We start from the raw sequence: 18,532 nt of genomic DNA, 5'->3' as shown, positions 1-18,532 counted from the left end.
ATACACACACACACACACACACACACACACATTATGTATATATATTTCTATTATTTTCTATTAATTTCACAAGTATAAGTTACCTTTTAAAAACCATAGTAGCCTAATCATGGTAAAGGTACTGTTTGGCCATCGTAAAATGAACACACTTCAACACAGGGTTAGTGTTTGGTTGGCCAGCGAGAGGTTTACTTTTGTGCAGTAAAAAGCTCAAAAGAACAACTGCCTATCGTTGTCTGGACTTTTATTTGTGTTTTGTAATCATTATAGTAGAAACACAACAAGGGACACGCGTGGTAAACTTATCAATGAGAGTGATCCTGTGTTTAATAAACTTGCTGTGCAGAGATATGTTCTTAGACACAACTAAATAAGGATTGTACTGTTTGCAATCGCCTATTTTATAAGAATACCAAAAAGCGCGTCGAGTTTCCTGACTCGCGTGTTTGTGTATGTGCGTTCCAATCGCGTGAACTGACGGAAGACAAAGAAAACACTGGTGTCTGGAGATACTGACACACATACACATGTCATGTTTGGTGCAATCGGATGGAAATACAAGGAATGGAGAGACTGGATTGTGGATTGCATATCCATTGACTGAAGGAGGCATGCATATGGATGTTTCTGCACGTTCACTTCAATGGCGCGGGGGTGTGGCGATCTCATCTCATTAGAGATAATGAGGTAACAGAAGAAAGACGCTACCTATCCTCCTTCTCATGCAGTTTACACCGAATGAAAATATCTGTTTTCGATTTCACTTACATCATTTAAAAGTAGACATTCCAAGCATTATGTAGACATTTATCTTTCATTTCTACGACAAGTATTCGTTAAGTTACAGTTTATTTTTCTGACGCGTTTCTGAAAGGACTTCACTGAGGGAGAGAGAACAAAATGCGCATCATGTTTATTTTCTTAATTTTGCGAAAAGTACAACATTCGGTTTTTATTGGGAGTGGACAGAAAAAAACTAGACACTTTAACGTTTTAAATGATGTATAAATCATATCCGTATGTCAAAAATCAGCTGAGTTATTTAAGTCTCTTTGCGGAGTGATTGAAAAATAAAGAGTTTGCGGCGCCCACGCCACCGTCGACCCCAGAGTGTTAACTTCCGGTCTCCGTTTGTTTAATGGTCTAGATAGAGGCTAAACTGAACTCTTGAACAAATGCCTTGTCAAAAATAACAAATGTATTGGTTTCCTAAAGACGAGGAGAGACGGAGATCATGAATCACCGCTATGTGAAGGGAGGTTTGGCAGCCAATCTGTAGTTAACATTGTTTACATTATATAAAACATTCAAACATTTTACACAGTAACGTTACCTCAGTGTAGTTTTTGATACACTTTAGATTTGAACCAAGGTAATCTACTTGTTATTTATTTGGCTTGTTATCAGATATAAACTACTGTAAAAGGATCTGTTGTTATTCATTCTTTGCAGAAGAGATGACCATCTTGATTACTGTGGGTAAAAAAGAGCCATGTCCTCTGGTCACTGAAAACAACACAATACACAATTCATTGGAAAAAAGATCATTTATTTTCTCATAACAATGACAAATAAATTCTCCAATTGTGCTTAACCATTGTCACGTATATACTTAACCACTAGAGCACATCTGAGGACAGACGCAGTCATGAGTCACGCCTGCTTAACATTTTATAGCTCTCCACTTTGTCACTCTTTCTTCACATGATCATGTGTTATCGTCCATCTGTTTCCATTGTGTCTGTATCACCAGAGGTATCATTCATCATTCTTAATGGCTCTCTCTCTCTTTCTCTTTGCTCTATGTTGTATCTGTCTTTATTTCACACCTGGCTAATTCAAACAAAATTAGAAAACAAAAGCTTTCACTTGTCATCTTGCCATTTTTATACTATCTAAACCCATACACATTTGGCTTTAGACAGGAAATGCAAACAATCATGTTGAAGTGTTTATTTAGGTACTTTATTGGAAACCCCTGTTTGGACTTATTAAAATAACTTAATATTTTGTTTTATGAAGGTCAAATGAAAAAAAAAGAGTTAATAGTTAAATTTAGTCAATAATCAAATAGTCAAATTTGATGTTCTAAAATTTAGTTCATTCAACTATTATTGTTATTTTCCATTTACCATAATGTCCACTATAGAATGCTATCAAACAAAACATATCATTTGAAATGTGGGTGGAAACGCTGTTGTGGTAGAAATCTTTGTCTTTATAATAAAAAAGATTTTTTTGACAGAACTAGTGATTATTTTCTTGTCACTGTTGGTCCTCCTGTTTTGTTCCTTCACAAAAAGAAAAGTTAGTGTCTTGCAAGTTTTTTGTTAAAGCAAGCATCTCTTTTATCATACAGTAAATCCTTTCGACGCATGTGCAGCAGGCATGTATTTTGACAAGACACATGGTGCACATGGTTCACATGATGCAATGAGCACATATTTTGAAGTGATGAACAACACACATGACAAGCAACACACATGACAAATACATATTTTGAATTTGCACCCCTTGGAATAGAAGACAAAGCCCGCTCCAGAGTTCAGCCTTGAGCCCGCTCCACGAGCCCGCACCAGAGTTCAGCCAGGAGCCCACTCCAGAGTTTAGCCAATAGCATGCTCCAAAGTTCAACCATGACCTTGCTCCAGAGTTCAGCCATGAGCCTGCTCCAGAGTTCAGCCATGAGCCTGCTCCATGAGCCCACTCCAGAGTTTAACCAAGAGCCTGCTCCAGAGTTCAGCAAAGAGCCCACTCCAGAGTTCAGCCATGAGCCCGCTCCAGAGACCAGGCATGAGCCCGCTCCAGATGCTAATCATGAGCCCGCTCCACAGTTCAGCCATGAGCCCGCTCCAGAGTTCAGCCATGAGCCCACTCCAGAGTTCAGCCAAGAGCCTGCTCCAGAGTTCAGTCATGATCCCACTTCACAAGCCTGCTCCAGAGTTCAACAATGAGCCCAATCCAGAGTTCAGCCATGAGCCCACTCCATGAGCCCGCTCCCGAATTTATCCAGGAGCCCACTCCAGAGTTCAGCAATGAGCCTGCTCCACAAGCCCGCCCCAGAGTTCAGCCAACAGCCTGCTCCAGAGTTCAGACATGAGCCCGCTCCAGATTTCAGTCATGAGTCAGCTCCATGAGCCCGTTCCAGAGTTCAGACATGAGCCCGGTCCACATTTCAGCCTTGAGATGGCTCCGGTCATGATGTCGTTCTGAAGCTTCATTTAAGTCATGTATTGCCTATTTTTTCAGTTGTCCTTTGTCTCTTGTTAATGTATCTGTATGGTGTAAGGAGTTGGTTTTGTTCATGTTTCTCTCTGTGTTCCTTATAATAATATTTGTACCTGTTTTTTGTAAATCAAAGAATGTTTGCATTTGGACCCTCTCTGCCTGCCTCATTTCAATCAACATCACAGCTCCAGAGTTCAGCCAGGAGCCTGCTCAAGAGTTCAGCCAGGAGCCCCCACAAGAGTTCAGCCAAGAGCACGCTCCAGAGTTCAGTAAGGAGCACGCTCACTCCCCAAAACTCAGCCAGGAGCTGCACACATCTCCGGGATTTCAATGTCGTTTTGAATCTCTTCTCTCCAGTCTCTAGTCTGTCTCAACGTAGGCATGCACACACAGCCTGACAATTATACAATTATATTATTTTACTCCTTCTGAAATCTTGGAATTTTGCTGTTCAGCCTGTGTGTTACTATTTATATATTTAAATAGAGAAGATCACCTTTAGCTCCCTGGCTGACCAGCATCAAACAAATCTAACATGAGTGTTAACCTACTCCTAAATATTTAAACTGCTGGAGTTGAGTTAAACTTGGGTGAATTATTCACCTGATTGACATAGAGGATTCATGGTGTTTCCTGACCTATCTGTTTGAAAGACACCAAAAAGACAAAGGATCTTGGGATAAGGCTTATTTTGACTTGCTTGTGTTCTCCTTAGGGAATTTAAGTTGAATTGTACTCTGCCACAGTAAGCACAGGTTATGTTTCACTAACCAGATTGAATTCTGGTCTGATAGGCTACTGTTCTCAAGCTGTCAAGTGTTTTGATGCTATCAGAATGGAACAGAATAAGTAAATAAGATTTCCGATGGTTAGCCAGTTTAAGGGTTGGTCGGGAACCAACCGAGCCTGGAATGATGGAGCAGATTACATAGTAAATAAATATACACTCTATGTATAAAGGTACAAATGTACTGGGACAAAACCATTTTAAAAAGTGCTGATTTGTATCATTTAAGTACAGATATCTACACATATGGCCCCAATAGGCCTATGTTACTTTGTACCTAAAGAGTGCACATTAGATCAATGTAAAGGTAAATTTTAGGTAAATGTACTTTTTGAAAGTGTACCGCACCCCAGTGAAAGCTTCGTATCTCGGAGGAATGTTTTATTTTTTGCAATTCCCACTCAAATTTTTACTACAGCATACACATTAACAATTGTAAAATGTCAATTTAGTTTAAGACATATAAAGACAATATGTCACCTTTAAATTAGACTTTAATATGTTGGCGCTCTGAGCATACAAATAGCCTATGCAATCTTGCAACCATAATGCTATGACACTGAAGAATCAAGGACAAATAATGTTGCTCGTTTTAATTACCAACTGAAACTTTAAATCAAACTATGCAATAAATAGATAAGAATGCATTGATGTTTCTCTTTTGTAGTGTGACAGAAGTCTTTGTAGAGTCACAGTAAAAAATAACTTTTATTTAATTGCGCCACCATGTGGACACTTCTCTTGTGCCGTGTAACGGGACTTATTTTGTTCAGTTAGTATACAAAAAATGTCTCCACACACTTCACCATTAAAACAAACAACCTTGAATTCTATATTTCATCTGCCACAATTTTTATGTTGTTTACTTGATAGTCAATATTCATAATGTAGGCTTGGCCTTGAATGTCACATGACACATATTTAGGGCTTAAACGATTCATTGAGTTATTCAAAAAATTCCTTGAGGCAAAAGTTCTGCCTCGGAGCCTCGTTAAATTCCTATGACGCGCACTACATGCGCCGAGATCTGATTCATACGGACCATTGTTCAATGTTCAGAAAGCACATCATAGCGCGTGATACATTTTGAATTTAGTTGGCGCGATGGTGGAGAGTAAATATGTCCATAAACGGCAGAGAGAGAATGTCTAAAGTTTGGGATCATTACATTCTAATCATTACATTACATTCAGCATCTGAACTGAAAACATCCACTACTGTGTCACCAAGCTTGTGTCAAGTTTAGCTTTGATGTTTTTAAGTAGTAAACGTATTCACGTATAATTGCAAGAGAGTATAGCTTTAAGGGTTGTTAAAAAGAACCCCTTCACACATGTGTGCACCCTCGTCTCTCTCTCGCGCGAGTCAGACCGATCGCATCACACATGCTTAAACTTTTATGTAGCCACGCATACAGCGAGACGTGATGTTGTGATTTTTCGAACGGATTCTTAACCTAAAATGCACTGCAATGCAATTGATGCAAACCAAATGCAGCGTTCTATTGAAAATGAATGTATGTATTTCTGCCGTACCAAAATGCAATATAGCAACTGAATGTCTGACTGGGGTGTCACTCTTCCTCACGCACAGACACACACAACACATGCGCACATGCGCACATGCGCACATGCGCACACACACACACACACACACACACACACACACACACACACACACACACACACACACACACACACACACACACACACACACACACACACACACACACACACACACACACACACAGGTTGTTACCATAGCAAAATAGGCTCACCCCAGAAATGATATATTATTTGTTAGTAGCCTAATGGTAAATGCTGCAGGTGTAGAAATGTACATAAACCAGATATTTACTTTGATGTCAGGGCTAGATTACAGCATGAAACCTGTTGTGCATATTAATAAATTAAAGTGCTTAATTGTTGGCACTGGCACTTATAAACACTAAATGGGTAAAAATTGAAATAAATAGGCTTGTTTTTTGGAACCAAATGTCAATACCTCTGTTTTTTTTTAAATAAAAGCCAAATGCTTGAACAATTTACAGCCTCGTCATTTTCATTATGTATTATTTGTTCCGGTTGTTTAAAAACACATACAAAAATTGTATCCGATTACTCGATTAATCGATCGATTCAGTGCTAGATTAATCGATTACAAAAAGAATCGATAGCTGCAGCCCTACACATATTCATTGATCTGTCATGCTGGTTAGCTTTCCTGCTACTTTGGTTGTATTCAAAATTATTTTTTTTAGCTGATTAAATATAGCCACAAAAAAATTACTTGTCAAACGTGTTCAGAGCAATGGCGCTAGCAGGATTTTTAATCAGATGGCCTGTTGAGGGCAGTAAAAATGTTATGGGGGCACAATTCCAAAAAATGTAGCATGCCTGAATATGGCAGACAGCAATTTTTGGCATTGCCATTAACACTGGGGGCATAAAAAGTAATATGCTTTAAAATTTTAGGATCACTGTATACAAACAGCATGCCAAACTGAAAAGGGTATCCACAATTCAACAGCAAGTACCCTCATATGTATTTGGAGTGCTTATTTATTTCAAATGTACTGATCCAGATGGAAGCAGAATATTTAAATTTTTTGCTTTCTTGTTTACTCATGATCACAATCATTTTCTTGTGATCTAATTTTTTTTCTTGTGATCCCTATCTAATTTTCTGGTGATATCAACGTAAAAGAGGTTATGCTGGCGAAGTTAACTTCTCGGGCTGTGCTTCTTTATCAGTCTAGCCAGCTGATAAAAAGCTAATACCTTATGAAAAAAAAAATTATTTTCCAAAAAAACACGGGAGACAGTGACCACTGATCTACTGGCCTCCCATCATTGTGATGCCCACCCGATGTCTGACAAGCGACCATCAAGTGCTTCCATTTATTTCAAAATGTTACATTTTTTATAAATATTTTGTCAGGATCCGTCCGAAATCATGGGTTTTATTACATCTAGTCTTTGTGTTCGGGGTCCTGGCAGTACCATGTTCTATATGGGAAATGTGTGGTTTTAGTATTGTATTATTCTGACCACACATTTCCCGGGTCTTGTCACTTTTTCCCTGATCCCTTACTTGTGATTATTTCCAGGTGTATGTCATTTACTTTCTCCCTATTTAAGAGTCCTTGTGTTTGTTGTCCAGTGCGAGTTCGTCTGTGTTACTTGGTTGGTCTAAGTGTCTTACAGTAAGTCTTGCAGTATATTATCTTATGGTCCGGTTTATGTTTAGTGTTTTGTTTAAGTAATAGTGTTCAGTGTAGTCTTGTTTGATTTGTGTTTGCCCTGTTCTGTTCGCCCCCTCGTGGGTTTTTGTTTTCCATTTTTACCCTGTTTGTTTAATAAAGTCCTGTGTTTCATCACGTCCGCATTTGGGTTCTTCCTCGTTTCAAATCCCTGACATATTTAACTATATATATATATTTTTTTAAATAGATCACCCAGCCACAACAAACTGCGCTACATAAATACATTTCTTGTTTACATCACCAATCTAAGGAAGTAAACTGTTGCCTACAATCCGTGTATTTGTTGTAGTCCAAGAAAAGAGATTTACATTAGAGATGATAACTCACGTCGTTTACTTTGGGGTTTGTACCTTTTTCACATCATTAACATGTAATAACACCCACTTACACACCAAAGGAAATGTAAAATAGTGATTCGGACCATAGGGGCTCTTAAAGGATGGGTACTGTAGCTCACATTGTATACACTGTACACAGTAATGTTAGCTAAGTGTAATTATTGAAACACTTTAGTTTAGTTTAGAGCTTTATTAATCCCCTTAGGGCAATTAAGGTAAGCTTACATGGTGTCTCACAACACATAAACATATACATTAAAACACACACAAACCACACAAAAAACAGAAAAAAAAAAAAAAAATCACCTAGATTTATTAAATAACTGTATTGCTTGAGGCACAAAAGTAAATTTATAACGGTTTGTAGTACATTTAACTGCTCTTAGACGTCGCCCCAAAGGCAACCACTCAAAGTCTAAGCTATGATTTGAATTTGTTATTTATTTTGCTTGTTATCAGAACTCTAGAGAGACTCTGTTGTTATATGCGGAAGTCTAAAGGAAGTTAAGTTTGGGCCACAAACACACCTAAGCCTGTTTTTTAAACAAGTCTCGCTTCAGGTTTTTAAGGGAGTTCAAAACTTGTTTACAGTACAGTATGTTAATCGAAGCTTCAGACTCAATGATCAAGGCAAGAACCAGCAAGGGAACAACCCCGACAGCAGACAACTCCAGGCCGGATCCTCACCAGAGCTGCTGATGTTGGCACGGATACGGCCCATATCGTCTACTTGGTATCCAAAAAAGTAAAAAAAAATTTAAAGGGAAATGCAGGTCTAGTGACAGATCTAATCGCCTCCTTGCTGAGGGGCTTGAAAACTTGTTCACTAGCTATATTTTGCTTTTTTAACCGTGACAAGATTTTAAGGGAAAAAAAATCAGCTCATCTATCCCCAGGTGTTTAAAGTAGTTACACTTAACTCAACAGATCTGCATTCAGTAATGGTATTTGAAGTCATAAGACGCCCCACACAAGCCCACCCCACTACTATGATGTATAAATAGGTCATGTTAGGAAAACTCTTTGAATATCATGCAAAGAAGATTTGGTATGCTTTTCAGCTGTGGTCCCTGGAAGGACCATGATATTTGTCCTGATAGAGAAATGATTGAGGGTATGTTAGGACATACTGTTTGATTGCATTCATGTACTTTACAGAGGAAACTTTGAGCCTAAATAAATCATATTTTCCCCTTTAGTCTTTGGATTAAATTTAATTATTATTATACAGTAATACAACTGTATTAGCCAACCCTTTCATTTAAATGTGTTCAAACACACAGTTCATTGCTTATCATTATTATCTAGGTCACAAGTTATTAAGTTTAGCGGGAACAGAGTCTTGTGATAAATTAGTAAGTGTTACAATTATGCATCAAACAGGTGACACAGACACACACACACACACACACACACACACACACACACACACACACACACACACACACACACACACACACACACACACACACACACACACACACACACACACACACACACACACACACAAATATACACTGTGTATGTGGGAAAAAAGTTAAAAATCAACTTAAATTGACTAAAATAGTACTTAATAGTCATCATTGTTATTAAGAACAAGCCAACAAAATGCCTTTGCATGTTTTGTTTAAAAAATTAGACTTATTTCTATATTAACAAAATAAAAATGTGCTGCATGCAAGTTTAATAAAAAGTTTATTTGAAAGTCAATTTAACCTACTATTTTAAGTTTTTGACTAATATATAGTTGACATAACTTATGAACTTGAAATTAATTTATTATAATTATAATAATATTTAATTTGTTAAATTCAAGTAAAACAAAAACTTGTATTTATATGAATTTATTTTTGTACAGTGTATCTTTTATACAATTTTGCATTGTTGCAATGCAGTTTTACAGCAAATTCATGTTAGTACAGATAAAAAAACACAAAATTATGAAATGTAAAGAATATATAATAGGTAATAAGTATGACAAAAACTGTTTATTGTTTTTTAATCAAGCATGTCTATCAAATGTTTCATTTCAATGCTATTTTAGCTTACATGGAAATAAAGAGAAAAGAAGAAACGATATAAACAGAAATGTTAAATAATTCACCCAAAAATTCAAATTTTGTCATCATTTTCTCTATTGTGTGATATTTTATTGTTTTGTAAAGCACATTGGTCAGCTTGCCTGTATAAATGGTGCTATATAAATACATTTTGACTTTCTCATCCTCATGTTGTTTTAAACCATTATGAATCTTTTTTTATGAACAAAAAAGATATTTTGATAAATGATGGTAACCATAGACTTCCATAGTAGAAAAAACAAATAAGATGGAATTCAATGGATACCATCAACTGTGTGCTTACCATCATTTATCAAAATATCTTTTATTACAATCCTTCCATAATATTTGTTTTCCTACTATGAAAGTCAATGTTTACAATCAGCTTACCATCATTTATCAAAATATATTTAATTGTATTTCTTAAAATAAAATAAAAAACTCATACAGGTTTAGAACAACACGAGGGTTAGTTAATGATGTCAGAATTTTCATTTTTGGGTGAACTATTAGTAAGTAGCCTTTAGTTTACACAACATGTAAATTCTTTATTTGCTGACATTATTTGCTTCTTGCACAGGCAATACAGTTACACGCTTGCACGTACTTCATTTCTTTTCGCAAAAGTCATGTGTTGCAGTATTGTGTGTTGTACCTCTATCTGACGTTTTTTCCACTTGCTGCCCATCTCTAGTGATCGCAGGAGCGTGGAGAGGTTTGGGAGGGTCTGTGATATGGAAGAAGATCCTTGGAAAGGGGCAGAGTCGTGAGCATTGATACTGGAGGAGACCTCACGTCTCTCGACAAGCTGTCTAGCCCTCTGGTACTCTGCGTGCACTTGTGAAGGTACGAAACTGATCAGACCCATCATCCTTTGTAAAAGAACACAAAAAAATAAGCAACGAAACATACAAATAAACAGCAATGCATTTAATTCAAAGTAATGATAGTGTTCATCTTAATAAAAAAGAATAGTTTTGTTTGTGTGCTTACATGTCTCTTAGGCTTTTTCTCGCAGTGGACATGAAAATGTTAAATACAAAGATCACAAACAGTTTAACACCCTGCAAGACCCAGTAAGTCACAGTCACAGCGTGTTTGATCCAATTCTGATACCTTAAAAATAACAACAGACATCATCAGTTATGCTTCAAAACAATGGCACACAAATCACAACATGCAAATTCCACCTGATTTGGCCTTGCACTTTAATGACACCACACATTTGCTTTTGTTTTGCTTTGCTTGTGACCAAATAAATAAATAATTAATAAATAATTAATAATTGTGTAGAGTGGGTGAACGATTCTATTTTTTTTTTTAATTTAATGGTCCAGTGTGTAAATATTTGTAAAAAAAAAAAAAAAAAAACTATTTTTTATCTACAGTGTTTAACAACTAATAAATTTGACTGTGTGTATTTTATTTTGCTGCTTTGAAGTGTTACTCTTATGTTTTGTTTCTAATCAGAGACGATCCTCCCTAAACGCAGGCTAAGCGAGCTGCGTAGGGCCCTGCACCACTAGGGGCCCCCTTGTTCTTAACTTCATGCAGCGCTGCACAGACCAGCTGGCAAGTGACATCATTGTGCTGCGGGAGCCAATCAAAATTTTAACAAGCAGTCTGATCTTACTCAAATTTTATTCCAATTGTCAGTCCATTTATGCAGCTCCGCATGCGGTTGACGCGCCTATCAACATGCGTCTTCATTCGAATATTAAAGCAACACTATGTAGTTTCCATGTAAAAATGACTTGTAGTTCAAAAACGCAACAGTGCCTGGTATCAGACACTCTTCTGCAGGCAGGGGGAGGCGCGGGGCTGTGTTTCCTACCCTCCACCACCACTTTCAGAGTGTGCTTGTAGCAGCTAGAAGGCTCACAATGCACCTTTAAATTAGGCTTTCTTTATCGGATTCAGTACCTCTCGGCAACGGCTGTGGCACCCCATATTGGCAGTGTGAACAGGAAAAGCAGGAATGATAGTGTCCGTTGCGATAAAGAAACAGTCGGATCACTCAGAATCTCCAGCTGACCCACGATATTACACAGCAGCACTAAAACAGAGAATGGAACATGAATGGGTTTCTCTTCAGTCTTCAGTCTATGGAATACATTGTATTTAATGTATTGAGGTCACGGATTAAAACATAATATGCGTGAATAAAAAAATAATAAGCACAAATCAGAACTTTAAACATTGAAAAAACTTTATTACACAAAACTGGAAAATGAATGCAAAGTTAGTTTACACTGCAAAAGACGGGAAATGTATTGCATATTATTCCTATGTCGATTTATTAATAATATGAAATGGAAACCACACAATACCTTCCTGAACCTTCACCGTGGACTTCTGATATACTTCCGACTCCTGGCGGGATGGACCGGTGGATGAGCAGACCCCTTTGATGCTCTTCTTCTCGGTGTGACCCACAGACGTCTTCTGAAGCTCCTCTTGCTGGTCTTGTTCCTCTGCACTGTCAGTTTGCGTCAACATCCAGTGATCAGAGCTCAGAGAATCAGACGTCCCAGAATCATCAGACACATCAGATTCAATTCTATTGTCAGGGTAAAACTGCAAAGCTCCTGTTGAGGTGTGGAAGATAATTGGTAAACATATAAATCACCTGAAGTGTAAAAGGGGACATTTCATAAGACTTTTTAAGATGTCAAATAAATCGTTGGTGTCCCCAGAGTACATATGTGAAGTTTTAGCTCAAAATATCATATATATCATTTATTATAGCATGTTAAAATTGTCACTTTATAGGTGTGAGCATAAATGTGCTAGTTTGGGGTGTGTCCTTATAAACTAAAATGAGTTGATCTCTGCACTAAATTGCAGTGCTGTGGTTGGATAGTGCAGATTAAGGGGCTGTATTATCCCCTTCTGACATCACAAGGGGAGCCAGATTTCAATTAGCTATTTTTTCCCATACTTGCAGAGAATGGTTTACCAAAGCTAAGTTACTGGGTTGATCTTTTTCACATTTTCTAGGTTGAGAGAAGCACTGGGGACCCAATTATAGCACTTAAACATGGAAAAAGTCAGATTTTCATGATATGTCCCCTTTAAAACATTTCTAAAGAAGTAGGAAACTAACAGACACTAGCCAAATTTTGAAGGACTTTTGTCCCTTAAAACATTCATTTTCAACATGAGGGGTCACACTCACTGCTCCGCTGCAGAAAGTAAATGGTATCTTGGTATCCGCTGTAGAAAGCCTTCTTTAAAATCTGTCAGATAACAAGAAAAGCATTGTCATTCATTTTAATGGAAGCTGCCATGTGCAGTGCATTTCAAGTTAAATGTTTTATCGCTAGCCTGTGTTCCCTGGGGATTAAACCCATGACCTTATGCACTGCTATAATGCTATGCTCAACCAGACAACAAATCTGAAGCCGCGTGATAGCATTATGGGGATATTTTTAAGTATAAGTGAACAAAGATGACATTTGGAACAACATAAATGAGCAAATGATAACTGAAATTTAATTTTTGCATGAAGAATCCTTTATGGTCACATGTGATGTATGCATATGTCAGGACTCACTCTCCAGTCTCGTGGGAACATGGCGTCTATCAGTCTGATCAAGTTGGGCAGGGAACAATAGAAGGAGAGCTGCTGGATGATGACATCACAAAGGGTGGTGGAGGTGTCAGAGGGACAGATGTCCATCTCTCCAGCGAATGGGGAGACGGTGAGGGTGGGCGATGAGTCTTCAAAGGGCTGGATGTTTGTGAAACCGCCATCCATGTAGTGCTAGAAAAAAATTGTTTTTTTTTTATTTCAAGCTGGAGTTCTTTGATAAATTGATGACATTTGGATCATATACTATATTCAAGAGTCTTTACTCACCTCGCCTTTATACTGTGGTGGAATTGTGCCAGAGTATAAAGGGACAAAGCAACTACACAAAAGTGCCTTACAGGGAAGAAAAAGAGACCATTTAAAGCAAATGTGTGAAGTCACATTCTCAACTGAATCTGAGATCTTTTATTTCATAGCACAGTTAGGACATTGTACTTGTCATTAAGTTTATCTGAAGAAATACTAAAGATTTTTTTGTATATTAAGTACAAAGTTATTGTGTGAAAATAGTGTACTTAAACTGGATATATTATAAAAATCAGACTTTATCCGCTTTTTAAGTGCTATAGTTGGGCCCCCAGTGCTAGAAAATGTGATAAAGATCAACCCAGTAACTTAGTTTTGGTAAACCATTCTCTGCAAACATGTGAAAAAAAAAATAGGTCATTGAAATTTGTCCCTCCTTGTGATGTCAGAAGGGGATAATACCGCCCCTTAATCTGCACTATCCAACCAAGGCACTGCCATTTAGTGCAGAGATCAGCTCATTTGCATTTAAAAGGACACACACAAAAACACCACATTTTTGCTCACACCTACAAAGTGGCAATTTTAACAGGTTATTATAAATTATCTATATGATGAAAGGAAAAAAAGTAGGACGGACTTGAATTCGTCCATTGAGAACTGATTGGATTGTTTGAAGTTGAAGGTCATAATGCTAATCGCTGTGATTTTCCCAGGCCCTGCCCAGGTGCCATAGCTCGTGCCCGGAAGTAAAGAGAGATTGAGGGATTGAGGGGATGAGGTAAGCATTTTTGATTGAAGATTATGAGCACATGAATTAAAAAAAATAATAATGAAGCTCACATATGTCATTTGTAATAAATACCACATTATTACCACAAAAATAATAGTTTTTAATTTCAATTTCATTTTGTGTTCTTTGCTTGAATAATGTTCTTGTGCCATTTTTAAATAAATGCAACCGAGTTTGAAACTTTGCTGCAATTAAAGTTTTAAGTACATCTTGCTCTTTATACTGACCTAAACATTAAATGGAGGCAGTTTGATGTGAGGCTTACTTTTATAAGGTCATTGTTGGAATGAAATTCCGACACCAGAACATTTTTTCCATCTGCGATGCGCGTCATGGAAATGTGTAAACGACCACTGGCCAGGCTGTGGGCATTATCGGGAAGAGATCGTTGCAGTGTGACCTCCAGCCATCTGTAAACATCAGCCGTGGGGTTCAGAAGACCGAGTGGGAGCTGTTTTGTAAATCTCACAAATTCCAACAGATTGTCTCGCATGCGACCTATATGTACAAAAGAGAGGATTTGATGAAGCGTTGTTCATTTATAGTCAATTATAGCCATTTAACAAAGACTTTAGGTTACAGTCCATTTGGATCAGCCTTTTTTCTATTATAAGAGCCCCATTAAACCCTTAAAGGGGACAGAGAATGAAAAACCAATTTTACCATGTCTTTGTTGAATAATGGTAGTCTACCCACATTCACAAACATACAAAAAGTGCTAGACATGCTAAACATCTCAGTCTCATAGAAATTCCTCTTTTAGAAATGTCAGCCAGAAAACGGCCCAATCTGAAAACTGATGCTTATGACATCACAGGCATCTCACTGCCCCTCCACTTTAAAATAATTGGCTACATTTTTAGAGTGGCAGCAAAGTCAGCCAATCAGTAATGAGATTGCAAGTTAAGCCAGTAGGGGGAGCCAAATAGGTGCAAAACCACTTGTTTAAAATCCTCCACCCTAATAGAGCTATCTGAGAGAGGTTTTTAGGAAGCTTCTAAGGCATTACAGATCCAAACAAAAAAAATTTGTCTACATGTCACATCACAGAACAAGGATAAATACTCTGTTCAATCATTCTATGTCACCTTTAAACCAGAAGAAAGGTACAAAAGCTGTCACTCGGGCAGTACTGTTTAAAAAGTTCCTATTATGGTACAGATTTGTAACTGTGATGTACCAGTATGTACCCTTGAGGTAGTCTACTAATATGCACACTTTGGGTACAAATGTGCACTTTTTTAAAGGATTCCAGTCCAACTTTTTTACCTTTTTCTCAGTCCTCAATAATAATAATAAAAAAAGATTATAAAGTCAATATTACCTAGATTTGATCCACAGACAACAGCTGCAGCAACAAGAGATCCTGCAGATGCACCGTAGATCCGTGGAGCACCTCGTAGGATCCATGGCGCATTATCCATAAGACTCTGCGCAACGCCAACCTGATATGTTGCAAGAAAGCCAGAACCACAGAATGACACTGAGAGGTTTTTATTGTTAGACAGAACGTATAAAGGTGATGACATGTTCAGAATTATCCTGGTGCTGTCTGCACACTGCCTTGATGAACTTTTGAGAAATCACATCAATACACATGGTATAAAAACAGGCGGTCATGGTGTTATTAAACCGAAAAGATTTTAATACAGCAAAAATCCATATTCTCCCTCAAGGACACCAGTAATGATGTGTTTAATCTAATCACGACATGCTGTCTGGAGTATGCATGTCTAATGCATGTCTGTGAAAACTATTTAAGGCGCACCAGAAGCAGTGGCGGTTCTAGACAAATTTCACTAGGGGGGCCAAGGAGGGGCCAGTGTTTTACCAGAGGGGCACATAAAAAATGGCAAGAAATTATATTTAAAGATTATAGGGGTGGTTACAGGAATTAGTTTAAGATAGGACTAGGCCTTAGTTTAATTAGGAAATATAACTAGTTTTAACATACATTATACATTACTTGTGTGCATTTTGAAGCAAAACAAAGCTGTATTTTAAGATATGGCATTGCAAGTTGTTTTCAGTTTGGACAGCTCTTACATTTATTTTAGTCTAGGACTAGTCCCTTTCCGGGAAACTACCCCGTAAACTTTATTTTACTTTACAATAATATACTTTTTTATTTAATACAAGAGTGATTGCAGGTGCAAAAGGGGAGCTGGGCTCTTTTATAAAGCCCCCTAATCGAAAAGCATGCAAGCCTACTCAATAAACTTTATGAAATGCAAACTTTTATAAAGACAAACGTTTGTTTTAGTTTACATATAAACACACATTGCTAGACAGTTAGGGACCACAATCTAATCAACATTTAAAATAATATTTATTTTAAATTGTAAAAATGTTTATATGTAACATTTAATTGTATTCCTCCAATTTTATGCACGTATATGTAAGAGCATAATTACAGCGCTTTTTTACAATGTGTAAACTTTAAAAAATTAGCGAGATGTTGGTTTTGCCGGTTGTTGACGAGTAACAGCTGTAAATGATCACAACACGCAGCCACGTCACAGGAGAACAAGTGAACAGTGTGTCCCAATGTGAAGTGAGCTAGAGTCCTTACCAGTGCCCAAACCTGCATACACATTCTCAACATCGGGAGGTTGGGAACAAATTGAGACAATGGTCGAGCAGCACCCACAGGCGGCTACAGTGGTTGGGTGAGCCGCTCTAATTTGCCCGTGTAGAACGTTGCGTCGCATTAGTTCCGCTTTTGGCGCTCGCGTGTAAAATCAAAATAAATGTATACTTTTTTATTTGGTCAGCACGGGGTGGCCAGGGACATGTCTACAGAGGCACGGGCCACCCTTGGCCTCCGTGTAGAACCGCCACTGACCAGAAGTGAATGCCCACATTAATATTGTCATCAGTATTGGAATGAAAAACATCACATATAATTAAATAAAATGAGGGTTATTTTTAGAATTTGCATAATTTAGATTATATAAGTGTAATACAAGCACATGACCCTTGTACATCTGTAAAAAAAAAAAAAACTAGATTCAGGGCTGGCATGGGGCCCTACACATTAAGAAAATAGGTACAAAAGCTGTCACTGGTACCCAGGGGTGTTGCTAGGGTTGGAAGGGATAGGGGGATTAGACCGCTGAGAACATGACCACAAACACAGGTTTTTTCCCATTTTCTTATACCATTGTCGCTTGGGGTTGAGGTTACAACGACTTTCTTTAACATAAAATGACATCCTAACCCAAACCCAACTCTAATGTCAGGCGACAATTGTTTAAAAATAGGAAAAACAATTGAGTAACCAATACGTGAAACTGACACGGAAAAGAAAGTCAGTGGTACGGACACGGAAAAATGCGGAGATCGTGACAATGACACGGATAAATGAGCAAAATATTTAATAATTTAATATTTATTTATTTGTAAGATTATCATTACGATATTAATTGTAATGTGAACAAAAACTAAAATATCATTAAAAAACGTTCACTCACAGTGCCTAAGTTATCCGTATTTATTTGTCTGTCCTCATGGTGGTTGTCTTGTTTCTTTTTTTATGTCTTTTTCCTCACTTTTTCTTTGTTTCTTTCTACTGTATCTCTCTTTCATTTTATGTAGCTTCATAGCTTGTTGGTTTTTTAATCCTATTTTTTTCTTATTTGTATTTTCCTGGCTGACTTCTTCAACCTCACAAAATGTTAGATCGTAAAATTGTCAACAGCATTATTCAAACATAAGTGCATTTACAGGCTTTTACATATTGCCATTGTATAGCTGTGAGATGTTATTAAGCTAAATAAGTTCGTTGCTTTATTACCTGATATGATGAAAGGCGAATTTTTGTCAACGGTGCCACCTGCAGGCCATAACAGGCGGAGTTTCACGTTTGTGCTTGGGAAGCACCTACCGGCAAACAAGGGTACTCCAATACTTCTTACGTATTAAAATATGGTTTAAAATGATTCAAAACTATTTTAGCCTTAATTACCCAGTCTACCAGTTAAAATATCAAGACTAAACAAATACCATAACTGGCTCTTATCTGTGAGGGCAGTGCCACCCCTGTCTCCCACCCAAAACTCATACTGTATTAAATGATGGATAAGTTGGATACAATTTTTTCATCTAAAGTGACATTTTACGTTGAAAATCATATTTTTTTTAAGTGTTACCAAATGAATTAAAGTTTAGCCAACTTTTCCCTTTTTACAGTGTATATAAAATGTGCTTTTATTATCTAT

At 37.4% G+C, this 18,532-nt stretch overlaps 1 protein-coding gene across 2 annotated transcripts; it reads right to left on the bottom strand.

Moving 5' to 3' along the window:
* Positions 1–9,705: 9,705 nt before the first annotated feature.
* Positions 9,706–17,155, bottom strand: pnpla1 (patatin-like phospholipase domain containing 1). 2 transcript variants are annotated; one of them, XM_065286719.1, is made up of 10 exons: positions 16,885–17,155; positions 15,637–15,757; positions 14,578–14,810; positions 13,541–13,606; positions 13,235–13,444; positions 12,857–12,917; positions 12,009–12,266; positions 11,602–11,734; positions 10,672–10,794; positions 9,706–10,550 (listed from the first exon to the last, which is right to left on the bottom strand). In XM_065286719.1, the coding sequence occupies exons 1-10, from the start codon at positions 16,915–16,917 to the stop codon at positions 10,268–10,270; spliced, it is 1,521 nt and encodes a 506-aa protein (XP_065142791.1). In that variant the 5' UTR covers positions 16,918–17,155; the 3' UTR covers positions 9,706–10,267. The 2 variants fall into 2 exon arrangements, with proteins under 2 accessions (XP_065142791.1, XP_065142790.1); XM_065286718.2 differs by lacking the exon at positions 16,885–17,155 and having other exon boundaries at positions 15,637–15,890.
* Positions 17,156–18,532: the final 1,377 nt, after the last annotated feature.

This window comes from Paramisgurnus dabryanus, chromosome 21 (genome assembly GCF_030506205.2).
Source record: "Paramisgurnus dabryanus chromosome 21, PD_genome_1.1, whole genome shotgun sequence".
Taxonomy (NCBI): domain Eukaryota; kingdom Metazoa; phylum Chordata; class Actinopteri; order Cypriniformes; family Cobitidae; genus Paramisgurnus; species Paramisgurnus dabryanus.
This window is presented reverse-complemented; position numbering and strand designations above follow the sequence as displayed.